A 16,852-nucleotide genomic window follows, 5' to 3' on the forward strand; every position below is an offset into this window, starting at 1 on the left:
TCCCAAGCAGCAATCATATTTTCCACATTTGATAAAACAGAACTTACGCAAGACTATCACACAGTTGAGTTTCAGCAGCAGAACCAATTTCATCACTAAAATATTGTAAAAAAAAAAATTGATGAGTTTCATGAAAAAAAAAAAAGATTATTCCAAGTGAACAAAACTGTCAATAAAAAAAAATTGTGCAAAAACAGTTAACTTCTCTCTCTTTTGATATTTTACTTAATTTTATTTAGTCTAATTGGAGGATTAGGCAATTACTTTGGGAACACGTTCCCCCCACATTCCATTTGCCTAGGGAGAGACTATCGGATCCTTGTCTTGGCTCCTTGACAACATCTTTCAAATAACCTCAGGAACATGACTGTTGCTCTTCTCCTTGCAGCCCTTTGATGACCACCTGGGACCTAGGATATACAAGCCAAGTTCCCTGTCTAACCTGATCAGCATACTTCCCCGGCCGAACCTCCAGTTACTTCCTGCTTCACACCTCTTATTTTAATAATACAGAACTGCTGTGGGGCTCCCTGGCCTGTGTCTTGCTGTTTCTTGCTTCTCTGGGTAAAAGATTATGTCTATAAATAAATGCAGCCCACTCCTGCTTTTGGTGGATCTACGTTTTTGAGTATTCATATTGCAGTGTTAGGTCATAAATGACATACCTCTCCTCAAATGGAGTCTCTGGCTTAGAAGGCAATTTTGCTTTTTCAGAAGTTTCCAAGCCTTTAGATGCTGGCAATAATGAAGGGATAGAAACTTGCAAGATGCTGGTGTGGAACTGTAATGTAATAATAAAAAACCCCAAATCAATCCATCAAACAAACAGAACATAAGCCACAGAGTAACAAAGAGATAAATAAGACAAGTGGTCTATTGCTAAAATTTCATACACCTGTGTTTAGAACTCTATCCTTATATTGATAAAATGGTTTTAGGACATAAACATCCAGACGTGGTAACCAGAGGAAACATTCAGAAGAAGGTAATTTTTGAAGGCACATTTGAAGAAGACACTGAATATTGAGAAGAAGGTATAATAAATACCATTAAGAAAGTTAATAGTAAATCCTAACCATGTTAAGCCCTGATTGACATCTTGGCCCTGACACACTTGACTAAGCGAACTTGACCTTAGGCAAGTCACTTAACTGTGCATTCATTCTCTCCTCTGTAAAATGATAAAGTCAATGCCTACCTTACAGGGTTGCAATAATTGTAAATGAAATTTGGTTAAAGAGTTTTGTAAACAAAGCACTATTTTCACTTTAATTATTTTATATGTGCACAGGTTAACTAACTTCAGTTAACAGAACTGATGAAAAGTGTCATTAAAACAAATTATAATAGATTTTGTGGCTACACTACTTAAAACACAAAGCTTAGTACTAACAGTAGTATAGCAAAAACAACAAAAAGCATAATACATTTTCTCCCCTAAATGCTTTGTATATTCTAAAAAGGATGGATTTTGTGAAAGGCTTTCTAAACACTGGTTTTCAGTAATTTCTGACAACCAGAGAGCAATTAGATTGTGATCCACACCATGAAGAAATAAATGAAGCACTTAAAAAAAAAATTCCAGTATAAAATGAAAAAAACTTGCCTTAATGAACTCACTTTTGAAAGTCAACCAATCCAAGACAGCTCTTGGCTTCTGGGAGTAAGTTAGTCAGGTAAAGACCCACAGCAGGAACACACTTCTGAGTGCCAACCAGTCAACAACAGCCTCACCTTCACAACCACACACAACTGATGCCAGCTCATTTCTGCCACTGAAAGCCCAATATCCTTGACCCACCAAAAAACTCACTTACTTAAATAAGCAATAAAAACAGCTTTGTGAGATTTGTTTCAGTTACTGAGTGGCAGTCCCATCCTGTGATACTAGAAAAAATTATAAAATGTGAAGTCTGTTAAAGATTGGGCACAAGATGGAGTCACTCATGCTAAGCCCTATATTAGCAAGCCTGTACATAACTACATTTCCTATGCTCAGCTTTCCAAGACAAGGAAGGACTAGGTCAACCAGTCAGCACTGCCTGTTCAGCACAAGTTACCTGGCTGGGGCCCAAGACCTCTATTCTATGTAAGGGAATAACCCTGCGTTATACCAATCAGCACAGGCCAAGTAAGACCTCCCTTTTCTGCTCCACTCTGACTATAACAGTTGATGGAATGCTGCTGGATTCATGAATCACTGAATAAAGCCAAGAGATCCTTAAAATTTACCCAGCTGAATTTTGTTCCTTAACAAGTCATATTATTATAAAATAGATTACTTCATTATCACTTTTTTCCGTTTGAATCTTTATGATTCATTCCAGGCAATTTATTTAACCACCATACCCATTTTCTGATGTGCACTCACTTCCTTGGGTTCCTTCCTTGGGAAAAATAGCTGCACTAGCAAACTGACCCATTTTCTAGATTTCCTTTAAAAATTTAGGGCTTTCACTCCAACCTTAAATTACCCTCCTGACTTTCCTTTAAAGATGTGGCTGAACATCTTCAGTCAGCCTAAAATCATTCTTGTTCCAAACTTAGTATCTGTCATTAAACTGCAATTCACATAGTGAAGACTTTTTTTTTTGTAAAGATATGAGGTTATCCGGGTATGTCCCATATGGAACAGCAGCTGCTTTCAACAAATGGAGCACATGTAGTGGCCATCACACAGGATTTTTTCTTTTAGTGTAAATATTTAACAACTAGAGAATTTTTCCCTCTAAAATAATTCTTATTCCTTAACTAATTCCTTAGGTTTTTTTCCTATCAGTTTTATTGAAAAAATCTATGACAAACCTAGACAATGTATTAAAAAGAAGAGATATTACTTCACCAACAAAGGTCTAGATAGTCAAAGCTATGGTTTTTCCAGTAGTCATGTACAGATGTGAGAGCTGGACCAGAAAATAGGCTGAGTGCCAAAGAATTGATGTTTTCGAATTGTGGTGCTGGAGAAGTCTCTTGAGAGTCCCTTGGACGGCAAGGAGACTAAACCAGTAAATCCTAAATGAAATCAACCCTGAATATTCACTGGAAGGACTGATGCTGAAGCTGATGCTCAAATACTTTGGCTACCTGATGCGAAGAGCCAATTCACTGGAAAAGACCCTGATGCTGGGAAAGATTGAGGGTGGGAGGAGAAGGGGGCAGCGGAGGATGAGACAGTTGGATGGCATCATCGACTCAATGGACATGAGTTTGAACAAACTCTGGGAGATAGTGAAGGACAGGGAAGCCTGGAGTGCTGCAAGTCACAGGATTGAAAAGTCCTGGACACAACTTGGCAACTGAACAATAACTGACATATAGCCACTGTGAAAGTTTAGCCACTTTATATGATTGCATAGTTAAGTTTAATTAAATTAGCATTTATTACCTCATATAGATAGATGAAGAAAAAGTTTTTCCCTTACGTTAAGGACTTCTAGGATATACTCTCTTATTAACTTTCAAATACACAATACACAGTGTTAACTGTAGTCCTCACGTTGTACATCACATTCCTAGTACTTACTAATAGCCTTTGTACCTTTTGACTACCTTCATGCAATTCCCCTTCTCATCAATACCTTTTTAATGACACATTTCAGCTAAGAGAAATGTTGTTTTCTCATTCAATTGAAATTTCACATTTTAAGTAAAGATGCTATTTGATTCCTTCTCACAATTTCCTATAATAAAATGTTAGAAGAGAGATGGCCAAAGAAGGATCTGTTAAATATAAAGGAGCCAAGATTTAATTGAAAAATCAAACTGTTTCTCATTCCTAGTTTCCCTAGATGGAACACTACATATTAAAATTAAGAAATGGTTTCAAGGCAGAGATCAAGCACAGGTGTTGTCAGGAAAACAGCCTTAAGATGAAGCCACAGGTGTGGCTTTGTTAAGAGAGGAAAATTTGAGGTGGTGCTCTCCTTGAACCTTTCAAAAAGGTCAAAAAACTTTAAAGATAAAGGGATATCTCAGTGGCCTCACAGGGAACCTAAGGTTATGAAGGTTTTTTTCTGAAGATATTTGTGGATATGATTTTATCTAATGGAGTGAATTATACATTGATTCATAAGAAATTCTAAATGTTTAAAATATTCTGTTAATTTAGACTGAAAGGAATATAGCTAGTAGAAAATGAGAAGAAATGAAGGCTTTGTGACCTAAATGGACAAGCAACAGAAAACTGCTGCTGCTGCTAAGTCACTTCAGTCGTGTCCAACTCTGCGACCCCATAGACGGCAGCCTACCAGGCTCCTACATCCATGGGATTTTCCAGGCAAGAGTACTGCAGTGGGGTGCCATTGCCTTCTCTGCAACAGAAAACTACTCATCTGCAAATACAGGCTTCTTCTTATTAAAAAGAAGGATGGCTCAAAAGGAAGCCAAGAGCCTAGAGGACTAGGCTCCATGGAATTGCTATGGACTAGTGACACAGGTGTGCCTTGTATTTCCCTATTTTTCAATAGGTGCCTACAGCAGCTACATTATGTCTATCCCACCACTGTATGCTGGATGTGTGGGGGACAGACAGCTTGTCCTTTAAATTCCAGGTTCCTTAAATAGAATGGAATGGTATTCACAAAGCTGTGCCCAAGAAAATGTACCCAAAAAGCTTCATCTATAACTTGACCTAATTTGTATGACAAGACCCAGGGATACTGATGCCAAACTGGAATGAGGCTGAGGGGTCTTTGAAGAGGGGATGAATGTTATTTTCCAAGGGAGAGGGATATAAATTGTTGGAGTCGTACAGCCAAATATGGTTGCCCCAATATATCCCATCCCATGTATTTTTATGATATTGGCACTTGTTCATCAACAGGTAGAGTCTATGTTCCCACTCTTTGAATCTGGATGGCCCTGTGACTATAGGAGAAGAGATATTACACGACTTCTGAAATAAGTCACAAACGGTGGTAAAATCTGCCCAGTCCTCTCCTTGGGATGCTCATCCTTAGGACCCACCACCACACGACAGGAAGCTAAGTAATCACATGTAGTTGTTCCAGTCTGAGTCTCAGCTAAAGTCCTAGTCAACAGTCTGCCTCACCCACCAGACACGTGAATAGAGTAGCCTTCCGATGACTCAAGCCCCTAGGTCTCTCACCATTCCAGCTGATGTCCAGGGGAGCAAAGACATGGTGTTCCTGCCAAACCCTGCCCAAACTGCAGATTCATCAGCAAAACCAATGTTGTGGTTCAAGCCACAAAGTTTTGGGGGTGGTGTGTAGCAGAGAACAATAATAGATTTTGGTGCCACTTTGAAGTGAAAGTAATATAAGTGAGTTTAAGGCTGTTTATTCCCCTCTAGCTGCTTTTTTCCGGAGAAGGCAATGGCACCCCACTCCAGTACTCTTGCCTGGAAAATCCCATGGACGGGGGAGCCTGGTAGGCTGCAGTCCCATGGGGTCGTGAAGAGTCGGACATGACAGAGCGACTTCACTTTCACTTTTCACTTTCATGCATTGGAGAAGGAAATGGCAACCCACTCCAGTGTTCTTGCCTGGAGAATCCCAGGGATGGCGGAGCCTGGTGAGCTGCTGTCTATGGGGTCGCACAGAGTCGGACACGACTGAAGCGACTTAGTAGTAGTAGTAGTAGCTGCTTTTTTCAAGTTTAACAAATTGAAGGGGAAATTTTCTTCTTTTTTTTAAAATTTGAAAGTAGTCACCATTTATTAACTGATCAGATTACAAAAATAATCATGGTAGACACCCTAGTTCAAAAGACCTGTTGATCTGGTCTATTCTACTGCCAGCATCTCCACCTTCTACAAAATATGTGGTCTTTCTCTTTATTTCACCTTGTGAAGATAATTTGCAGGGCCGTAGGAAGGTATTTGCTGCTTTAAAGCATTTTCCAATGCTACAGATCCCATGAAGCAGATCCTCCATGCAGATGATACCATATTTACCAAGCGATCAAGCAACCAATGTGTAATCTGTCAAGGCAATTTGCTTCATCTTGTTTTGCCATAACTATGCTAATAGATAATTCATTTGCTGACTTCCAGTTTGGGTACCTCCACGCAATACATGGCTCCACAATACCCAGCTTGTTAACCGAAGTCCATCACCTTTCCGTGTTACCATCACAAGTGACTAAAACTTACATAATCTCACGTTGCCCCCACTTTATTCATTGCCTACTTATTTTTTAGTAAGTAGCTTATAATTTCATATGGAAGACCACATCTATCTCCAAAGGATTCATATGTCTTTCCTGAATTATATAAGTGATTTTGACATTGCCCAAGTCTTTATTTTTTTCCTTTTTAAACTTTTTATTTTGTATTGGGGTATACCCAATTAACAAACAATTTTGATAGTTTCCAGTGAACAGCAAAGGGACTCAACCATACATATACATGTATCCATTCTCCCCCAAACTCCTCTCCCATCCAGGCTGCCACATAACACTGAGCAGAGTTCCATGTGCTATACTGTAGGTTTTTATTGGTTATCCATTTTAAGTACAGCAGTGTGTACATGTCCATTCCAAACTCCCTAATTATCCTCTCCCTGATCCTTTCCCCTGGCAACCATAAGCTTGTTTTCCAAGTCTGTGAGTCTGTTTCTGTTTTGTAAGTAAGATCATTTGTATCATTTCTTTTTGGATTCTACATATAAGGGATGTCATGTGATATTTTTCCTTCTCTGTCTGACTTACTTCACTCAAAATGACACTCTCTAGGTGCATCCATGTTGCTGCAAATGGCCCAAACCTTTATTTATTAAAGAGAGGGGGGGAAAAGATGTTTCAAATAAAGACCCAGAGGTCATAATGACTGCCAAGACAAAGCAAGTCCGTGATCCAACTGAGAAAAGAATCCATGTCTTTGATGCTATCAATCGCACTTTAACTTTCAGTGACAGAGTCTCTTTAACATGAAGAAACAATAAGTCTGTAAATACCTCTTCTGGAGCACTTGTGTTAAATGGGTCATGACTGGGAGATCCCCTTACTGGCGTCGGCGACAGGTTCTTCTCCAGATCACTAAAGCCCTGAGCATCCAGCAGGGTGGAAAAGGAGCTGGATGGAAGCAGGTCTTCAAAGTCGCCATCTTGGCCTAGGAAACAACAAAGCACAGAGTGGACACCAGCAGCTTCTCACTTTTGGAAGAAGATAAGAATCCCAACGATCTTGAACATAAAGTTTTCTGATCCTTAAAAATCAAAGAGTCAACTTCTGGCATCCCTAAGAACAACAACATGGGCCCTAGGAATAGCATCTTAAACTGGGAGCACCTAAGGTCCAGTGAGTATCCAGCACTGGTATTAATGGAGGTAATCAATTAATCAATAGTGATTTAACAGACGTAACTATGGACTCACAGCACTGGCATTAAAGCTAATTGTCTGACAACCCTTCTATAATTTTGTGGCAGCATTTGGAGCTTTAAATATTTCACTTCAGAAATAACCTGTGGAGGAATGCCAGTAGTGCAACAAAAGCGATTCTAAACAGCAACAGAGTCACACACAACTCCATTTCCATCACGACTGTGCTCTTGAAAAAAAATGTGCAAAGCAAAAAGGGAAAAGAGAAAAGACGATGACTCTTGGTCCCTCTTAAGAGGGTTCTTTATGCCATTCATTTAATTTTAAAGCAGAAAGAATAATGACTTAATGGAAAAAAGCAATCACATAACCAGCAAAGTAGCAACTCTGAGAATTTTTTTTTAATGTGTCTAGAAATGAAAAGGATTAAGTGCTAAACAACAGTGCCAGACATTCTTTTTTAAAAAACAGAATGGTCCTTCCAACTAGTCTTTAACACAGAATGGCAAATCATTTACTTGTTTAAAGATACTAACTAGACATAGCTTTTTAATTTAGGTTTTATTAGATTTTTACTCTAATTTTATTAGAATTGAGGTATTCTTAGAATTGCCTGAGGATTTTCGAAGTAAATATAAATCCTACTAAGAAAGCACTGTTGTGAAACTCATTAGAAGAGGACATAATTTCTAATGGCTTATAAAAATCCTTCTGTACAGGGTTAAAAACTCTCCCTTTTAACTAGACTATTTTTATATGCATAGATTAAAAAGGCAGAAAGAATTACATGAAAATGCCAGTAGTGATCATGCCAGTGCAATTATGAGTGATTTTTACCCCTTTTCTCTATTTTCTAAAAGTTTTACAATATAGTCTAATTGCAGAAATCAATCTGCTTTTCTTTCATTTTGAAACATTAGATTATAGTATTGAGATTCTATAAAATCAAACAATGTTACAAATACTGTGACTATGCAAAACTACTATGTAAAATATTTACATAATAATTTTATGTAAAAATTAATTAGAGAATCTGTAATGTTCCTTAAAAGAGACTCTTGTAAAGGCATACAAAATGCTGAGTGATGAGAACTGTCATGATAATTACAGGTTTATTTGCTCATTCAGATAACTATAAAGTCTTAATACATGCCAGGCCTCATGGACAAAAAGATGAAGATCCATTTTGTTCAAAGATCCTGGTACAAAGGATTTTCTTTCTTTGTGAACCCATCAAAATTAAAATTTCAAAATTCCACAAGTACCTTCCCAAAGACTTATTTTCACCACTTACTTTTAAAGTAAATAGCCCCATCTATGCAGTGCGAATGAACAAGAAAACTTTAAAGCTCTTAACATTTTTGCTTATTTTGAATGACCCTCAAAGCTTTGCCGTACTTGAGGATGGTCAATTGGCCCATCAGCAGATAAAATAATAATAAATACAACAAAATACAAGCTATTTTTACTTAGATGTTTTATAGACTTTAAAAAAAAAAGTATTCAAAGCTGAACACAATCCCCCTCAAGCCCTGCAATGTTCCTCCTCTAGGTTTCCCCCTCTTGGTAAGTAGAGCCATCCTCTGCTAGTTGCTTAAGCCAGAAATGTTCATCTTTCCTGATGCTTTCTTCTTTATCACTTTGCTAATCTAACTCATCACACTATCAAGTCAAGGGTAACACCAAAATTGATGCTTTTGAACTGTGGTGTTGGAGAAGACTCTTGAGAGTCCCTTGGACTGCAAGGAGATCCAACCAGCCCATTCTAAAGGGACCAGTCCTGGATGTTTATTGGAAAGACTGATGCTGAGGCTGAAACTCCAGTACTTTGGCCACCTCATGCGAAGAGTTGACTCATTGGAAAAGACTCTGATGCTGGGAGAGATTGGGGGCAGGAGGAGAAGGGGACGACAGAGGATGAGATGGCTGGATGGCATCACTGACTCGATGCACATGAGTTTGGGTGAACTCCGGGAGTTGGTGATGGACAGGGAGGCCTGGCGTGCTGCAATTCATGGGGTCGCAGAGTCAGACACGACTGAGCGACTGAACTGAACTGAACACCAAAACAGATTTCCAATCAGCACTATCAAATCTTCCCACTGTAATACTGCAAGGTTCTCTTGACTGGTTTCCCTTCCTTCCAACACTGCTGGAATAGTCCCAGTGGTCCATAGTCCATGATGCTCCATTTGTCATGTCACTGACTTGTTAAGACCCTTCAGTGGATCCTCTGGGCTGGAATGAGAGCTGAACTCCTCACCTTGCATGATCTGGCTGTGTCTCTTCTATTATCTCATCTGTCTCACTCTCCCCTCTGCCCACGACCTTTCAGGCACATGCGTCTCCTTTTTTTTAATTGGAGTATAACTGCTTTACAATGTTATGTTAGTTTGCTGTACAATGAATGCTCTATGCACTGAGATCCTTTTCCACCGAGGCTCTCGCACATGCTGTGATTCTCACTCTGGAATGTCCCCTATACGTGGGGATGGCTCTGTCTGAGCAACCAAACAAGACCGCACTCAGCAGCCTACACTTTTTCTGGCAGAGAAGAGATGCCTAATAACTTTGCTGAATGAATGGATGACCCACCTAATTTGAAATAATAGCAATTGAGGCCAAATGTAAAAAGTTTACAGCCACGTAAAATCAACTCAAGCAGAAAAGCTCTTAGAGCTACATACCTTTTTTACTTGGAGCCAAAACCACTGTTTCTTGCATTTTCTTATACCTGTTCAGGCACTGTCGAAGATCTTCTATTTTCCGATCCTATTAATAAAATAATAATTTTTAATATTTGATTTTAAAACAATAAAAGTAATTGTGACACAAAGAATGAGCAGATGTGAATTATTTACATTATTCAAAGAATAGTTCTAAACTTTAATAAAACTGCTAATGTCTAGAATATTTTTCCTACATACATCAGAGATATAGAAAAAGTACCTCTAAATTTAGAGATCCTATCCTTCAGCTGCCATCTTTAAAAAACAAAAACAAAACAAGGTAATAAGATACAAAAAAAGCCGAGAAAAAAATCAACTTTAATTACTCTCCTCTCTAACATAAGTCAGAGCTGGAAAGAAAGATCTATACTTGTTATCTTCATCAGCCACCATCAATCTCCATCTGGTTTTCCCCTTCTCACAACACTCTGTCAAAGTTGCTTCAATTAGTCATCAGGGACTTTTCTCTTCGGGGCTTCTCAGGTGGCGCAGTGGTAAAGAATCCTCCTGCCAGTGCAGGAGCCGCAGGAGACACAGGTTCAGTCCCTGGGTTGGGAAGATTCCCTGGAGTAGGAAATGGCAACCCACTCTAGTATTCTTTCCTGGGAAATCTCATGGACAGAGGGGCCTGGCGGGCTACAGTCCATGGGGTTACAAAGTGTCGGACACACAGCACACACACGACCTTCTCTTTACTAAAAACAATGGACACTTTTCATCCTTTTCCAAATCTGATCTCCAGGTGGCACTTGATTTGCCCCCACTTTCCTTCTTTCATTTTCCTCTCCACTCTTTCTTTTCTTCTGTCTTGATTTATTAATCCTTGAGCAGATGAATATTCACTTTCATTACCCCCAACTCCACCCCACGCTATCATCCCAACCCAGAATATGAAATGTTAGAGCTTCAGGGTTTTCTCCTTTACCCTCTTCTCTTCTCCCAGGCCCTCAGTTTGGTAGATGATAAACATGGGTCCCCTAGCTCCCTCCAACATGGATTTGGGGCATGACCATATGACCTACTTAGGCTAATGATATATAACAAATGTGGTTCAAAGCAAAGGCTTGAAAAGTAGTTGCACACTGGGGCGTGCCCTCTCTTGCTGCCCTAGGAACTCTGAGGCCACTACGTGAAGAAGCGTAGGTTAGCCTAATGGAGATAGGGAGATCATTTGGAGAAGACACAACCCAGTCTGTCAATCACCAGACATGTGAATATCCAGCCCCATCCCAGCCACCAGCAAATGGTAGAGGATCAGCAAAGTCAGCCTAGACTAGAACAATCTAGCCAATCTACAGAAGTATGAGAATCAACAAATGTGATTTATTACGGAGCAAAAGCAAACTGATACATCAACTATAGTTTTGTCCCCACCAATCTACATAATTCAACTCTATATTTCTCCTAAAATTGACAGGGCTCACTGCCCACCAACTTATAATCCTACATTAATCCTAAAATGTAGATTCATTTTCCAACTTTCTATGAGAAATCTCTGTAATGTCCCACAAACACATCACAAATTGAATACATCTAAAATGAAGCTCATTATTCGCCCCGAGTACTTGAGTCTCTGCTTGGATTCCCTTAACTCTTTTATGGGTACCCTCATTCAACCCACTGCCCAAACCAGAAAATATTTCCCAAATCCAAAGATTTAAAACTCTTGCTAACCAGTGAATTTCTCTAAAATCCGCCCCCTCCTTATCACTTCACTGCCACTGCCTTGTTTCCACATCTTCATTTCTCACCTATTTTAACAGCCTCTTAATTGTTGTCTTCATTCTCTTTCTTTTATTCTTGCTTCTATTCTGCCACCAGAATTGGCTTTTTAACACGGCAATTTAATTATGTCACAGTTCCAGGTCTAAAGCTGAGACCCCAAATTGTTTAATCATCAGCTTCACTATAGCACCCCCTCATACACTCGTGTCCTCCATCTGTATCTCATGGCTCCAGAACTTTCCCAGTATGCCGTGGCTGTTTCAAGACTTGGTTTTGACTTGTGTTTTTGCTCATGGATCTTTTGCCCAGAACACTTCATTTTCCTGATAAATGACTCTTGCTCTCACTCAGGATTTGCCCAAATACGTCCTCTTTGAAGGCTTCTTGGAACCACCAAGAAGTTAGGTCACTCTTGGTGCTCTTAGAGAAGTCTGAGCATCTAATAAGCCCTCATACAACACTGGGAGTTTTGCTTGCTATTGTTGCTTTTTGAGGGAGAGAAATGAAAACAAAACGAATTTTAGTGTTGTTGTTGTTGTTTTTTTCTCAAATTCAATCTATGTGAACAGCTTGCTAATGACTTTTTTATTTGATGTGGGGAAGACTAGCACAAATAAACCTATATATGGGTGGGTGGGCAGAATGAGTTTACTTCCGTTGAATAAAGAACAAAAAGAATGAAAGGCAATAAACAGAGTTAGGCAAGAAAGAGAAGGAAGCTTATGATGAGAAAAAGATCAAGACAAAGTTCTTTAGCATTGGCTTGGTTTTTATTTCCTCGAAGTTAACTCTTTTTGTGGGAAAATGTCTCCTTGTTCTACTCATTAAGGGACATGAGGGGGGGACAGTTCTGGTGACAGGATCTGAACCTGCCTGCTGGGTATGTGGTTGGTCAGGGAAGCCAAAGAGACATGTTACTTTATTAAGGGCCTCCGTCCCTGCTCTGAGCAAAAGGCATTGAGAAGAAGCAACAGCTAGAGGAGAAGCCCTCCTGGAGATGTTGGCATTAGGCCAGTGCATCTTAAACAAAGCCTCGTGCCATCTTGATTATGGTGCCTGTGCCTGTTTCCTGGCATCTCACCACACAGGAGAGCAGAGACAATCCCAGATGTGAAAGAGGTCAGCAGTGTGAAGGAAGCAACGTGTTCATAGAGATTAAAGTCAACATGATGGTGAAGCTAAAACTGCCATGGCTACCTCCTTCAGAGTTCATATGGTGGCCCAGAATTTCCAGGGACCACAGAAAGGAGGTACTATGGGCTATGTCCTTTCTCTCATTTGTCACCTGAATGTAAGAAGCTGATCTGATAGCTTTAACACTTTCTAAATTCAAGACGGTGGGCTGGAGGGATGGATTCTCTGCGGGCTCTACTTGTGCTATCCACATAGCACAAGTATGTCACTGGCCCACTGAGAGCAGGTCCACTTGGGCAGGAAGGGAGAATGCTTCCGCTTAATGTCAGTTGTTTAGGGGATGTTCTTTCAAACTAGGGTATCTGATGAAAATGCATGGAATGATCAAAATGATGATGTAACATATCCAAATAGTTAAATTTCACCTACATACCTTTTCTTCATTTGCTGCCATCAAAGACTCCACAGCCTTTTTCATTTTTTGTACTTCAATATCTGAAATATCACAACATCAAATCAGAAATGTGTTTTTTTAAACATGTGTGAAAATAACAAGAAACTACTGACTCTTCATGTTGAAATGTTTTAAGGTAAAAATGTTAATAATTTATTCTGCTTGTTTTTTTTTTTTTAAGGCACATTTACCATTTATATTCTCTTTTAGGGAAAATCTGAAAAATGAACACTTTCTATTATAGCTCACCTTAATAGTCATCATTCTAGAAAAAAAAAACAACTGCCCTCTCTCAAAGCAAGAACAAAATCCTGATAAGAACGCTGAAGATGAAAATTCAGTGCCATAACAATAAAAACATGGAGTTTTAACAGAAGAAACTTATAATAAAGCAGGTGAAAGTGATGAATGGCATATATATGACAAAAGCAGAGAAAATGTTCAGTTATAACCAAGACAGAGACGCAAATGGTAACAGCCTGATGGAATGTGATATTTACATGAGTGTCATGCTAAGAAGCTAGCTGTAGATTCCATACAGAAGGATAATAAGTACGTTGCTTCATCTATAAACTTCATTTCCAATACTATCTTAAAATATAAGGGCCAAAGTAAGTGATTCTCCTTAAAACCTGATATTCAAATAGAAAAGCATGCTACTTTAATCATAAAAACAAATATTTTAAATATGAAAAGTCAATCCAAAATGAGATCACAAATTAAAAAAATTAGAGAAAAAAGTTTAGCTAAAATTGTCTGCTTCCAAGAGAAAAAATACTACTAAAGGTGAATTTTAACACAATGATGCATCATCCAGCAGAGATATAACATTTTCAATTACGGTATACTCTGTAGGAACTGCTTTTATTATTATTTTTTAAATGGCAAACTTCCTGAAGAATTTAACATCTGGAGGAAAGGCCACTAAGGGTTTATCTTTATCCTGCATTATATAATCTAGGCTCTGTTAGTCAGCCTGGGTACAATTTCTTTTGTAACACAAGAGGGTATGTTTATAGAACCTCCTAATATAGATCTCAGTGAAAAAGTGGGCTACAAAACACTGGCAAGCAAAAGCAAGTTCAAAATGATTGTTAACTGTGGTAAATTTTAAAAACAGCAGGTTTTGACTTTCCTGGTGGTCCAGTGGTGAAGAATCCACCTGCCAATGCAGGGCACACGGGTTTGATCCCTGGTCTGCCAAGATCCTACATGCTGAGGGACAACTAACTCTGTGTACAACTACTGAGCCTATGCCCTCAAGCCCACACACTGCAACAGAGAAAGCCTGCATGTAGTAACAAAGACCCAGTGCAGTCAAAAATAAATAAATAAATTTATTTTTTTTAAAGCAGATTTTCATTGGAGTACAAACATTGTTTTCTCCTCTGACCCTGTATCTCAGGCCACGAGAAAATGCTTCCTCGCCTCTGCCAGTCTGGGGGCTCTGCTGAATCCTGCAGAGCAAAGGGGCTGACTCAGGTACAATCTGCAAAATGGTCTTTTACTCCTGCTTCTATCGTCTGTTAGTTACCCTCTATTTTGTAAATTCTGAAGAAATGAGGAGCTTATTGATGAAGCAATTTTACATCTTTGGTGAGAGAAATGTTTTAAAAACACATGCAAAGAACAGTCCAAGTAGTACTTTGGGTGAATGTGAAGGCTCATGGAAATACACCAAAAACCTTACTTTTGTCTTTGAGCTTCTTTTTAAAATTTTCATCTGTGCAGGAAAACCCATTGAATTGGAAGTTAGCATATATTACAACAATAATATTTCAAAAGCACTATAATTTGGTCTCTTTTTACCTAAAGTAAAGAGACTTTAATCTCATAAAGACTGAATAGGAAGCATTATTTTATGACTTCAGGACTGGCACTATAATACCATAATGCTTTCTGTGAGGTTAGAACCTCATGTAATTAATCAGAAGACGTAAATCTGAGTTACTACCTCTGTTACTTCATCTTTCTGAGACTTGATTTTCTCATATTAAAATTGGGCCTTCCATGTACAAATGCTTCTTAAACACTGTGATGAAAATCCAGCTAATGTGGCATCAGTTGCTTTTTATATTTCCATTACAGTCTGATCTATGACCCTCCTGAACATGATGAGGACACTGCTTACGTCATCTCCATCTCACCATTCAATTTCAACAGCACTGAAATGATCCATTTCCTGTTCAACAAGATGAGTCCACTGATCATGCAGTTAGATGTTATGTCAGCATCAGATTCCATGAGTTTCTAAACACTAGCTCTTAATGCCTATACCTGTCTGGCCAGGTACTGCTAACAAGTGGTTCACAGACCAATTCAGTTCAGTCCAGTCACTCAGTCGTGTCTGATGCTTTGCAATCCCATGGACTGCAGCTCGTCAGGCTTCCCTGTCCATCACCAACTCCCCGAGCTTGCTCAAACTAACGTCCATCGAGTCAGTGATGCCATCCAACCATTTCATCCTCTGTCTTACCCTAATCATAGACCAGTGCTAGTCCTCAGATCTGATTTTGGGTAGCATTACTCTAACGTAGCCTCTATAGCTCACAAGTCCTATGAATCCATTTTTCTCTTAAGACTCTTGAAAGCATAACCTGCCTGTGAATGTCCCCAAAGAAAGTACATTCTATATATGTGGAAACAGAGACGAAAGATCCATTTCCCTCAATGTTGGACGAACTGAATTTTCAGATGGATAGGGAGTTGTGATACCTGCAGATAAACAAAGCCAGGGCAATCTAGAGCCAAGAAGACTATGGAGGTAATCTCATTCAAGCCCTTCACTGCACAGAAAATTGCAATTTGGACAAGAACTTTCTCATGATGAGAATTTACCATGTAATAATTAACCATGTAGGCTTCCCTGGTGGTTCAGACAGTAAAGAATCTGCCTGCAATGCAGGAGACCTGGGTTTGATCCCTGGGTCAGGACAATCCCCTTGAGAAGAGAATGGCTACCCACTCCAGTATTCTTGCCTGGAAAATCCCATGGACAAAGGAGACTGGTGGGCTACAGTCCATGCGGGTGCAAAAGAGTTGCCACGACTGAGCAACTAACATTAAGACCAATGATTAGGCTTAATCTAAAATAACCATCCGCAAAAGTACAGAGGTGCCCTCCTCTGGCTGCTCAAGAGGAAGTTAACATGTGCCCAAGCACAGAGAAGAGTCTCAGAGGAGTCTCTGCGGTCCCAGGCTCAGATGGCTTCTGCTGCTCCTCTCTCTCTTTGATGCTAAAGTTATACATCATCTAACATCAACTTCTCTCATAGATTGTGATGGTTTTAACAAAAGAAGAAAACAAATGTTTAATACATATTCTTACCTCGATCAAGAATTTCAATCCCTTCTCCTTTCATCTGGCAAACCAATTTTTCTTGTAGTCTTCTCACTTCAGATTCCTTCTCTTCCAGTTGTTCTTTCAGAGATGTCAGCTCCTCCTACAAATGATAAATTCATTCAAAAACAGTAGATTATGACTAAAAGGGAATATTCCGAGAGTCTGTTAACTCTTGAGTCAATAATTA

General features: G+C 39.2%; 1 protein-coding gene across 13 annotated transcripts in view; it reads right to left on the reverse strand.

Moving 5' to 3' along the window:
* PPFIBP1 (PPFIA binding protein 1) overlaps nt 1–16,852 on the reverse strand; it is a 206,241-nt gene that overhangs the window by 20,949 nt on the left and 168,440 nt on the right. For 7 of the 13 annotated variants that reach the window (XM_061417546.1, XM_061417549.1, XM_061417538.1 and 4 more), the window contains 7 exons: nt 16,651–16,765; nt 15,013–15,045; nt 13,302–13,363; nt 9,968–10,052; nt 6,915–7,069; nt 666–781; nt 48–95 (listed from right to left, as the gene is read on the reverse strand). In XM_061417546.1, the coding sequence (XP_061273530.1) occupies nt 48–95; nt 666–781; nt 6,915–7,069; nt 9,968–10,052; nt 13,302–13,363; nt 15,013–15,045; nt 16,651–16,765 (614 nt within the window). The remainder of the gene's footprint in view (nt 1–47; nt 96–665; nt 782–6,914; nt 7,070–9,967; nt 10,053–13,301; nt 13,364–15,012; nt 15,046–16,650; nt 16,766–16,852) is intronic. The other 6 variants (XM_061417550.1, XM_061417541.1, XM_061417539.1 and 3 more) reach the window with 1 other exon arrangement.

This window comes from Bos javanicus, chromosome 5, assembly GCF_032452875.1.
Source record: "Bos javanicus breed banteng chromosome 5, ARS-OSU_banteng_1.0, whole genome shotgun sequence".
In the NCBI taxonomy this organism is placed as follows: domain Eukaryota; kingdom Metazoa; phylum Chordata; class Mammalia; order Artiodactyla; family Bovidae; genus Bos; species Bos javanicus.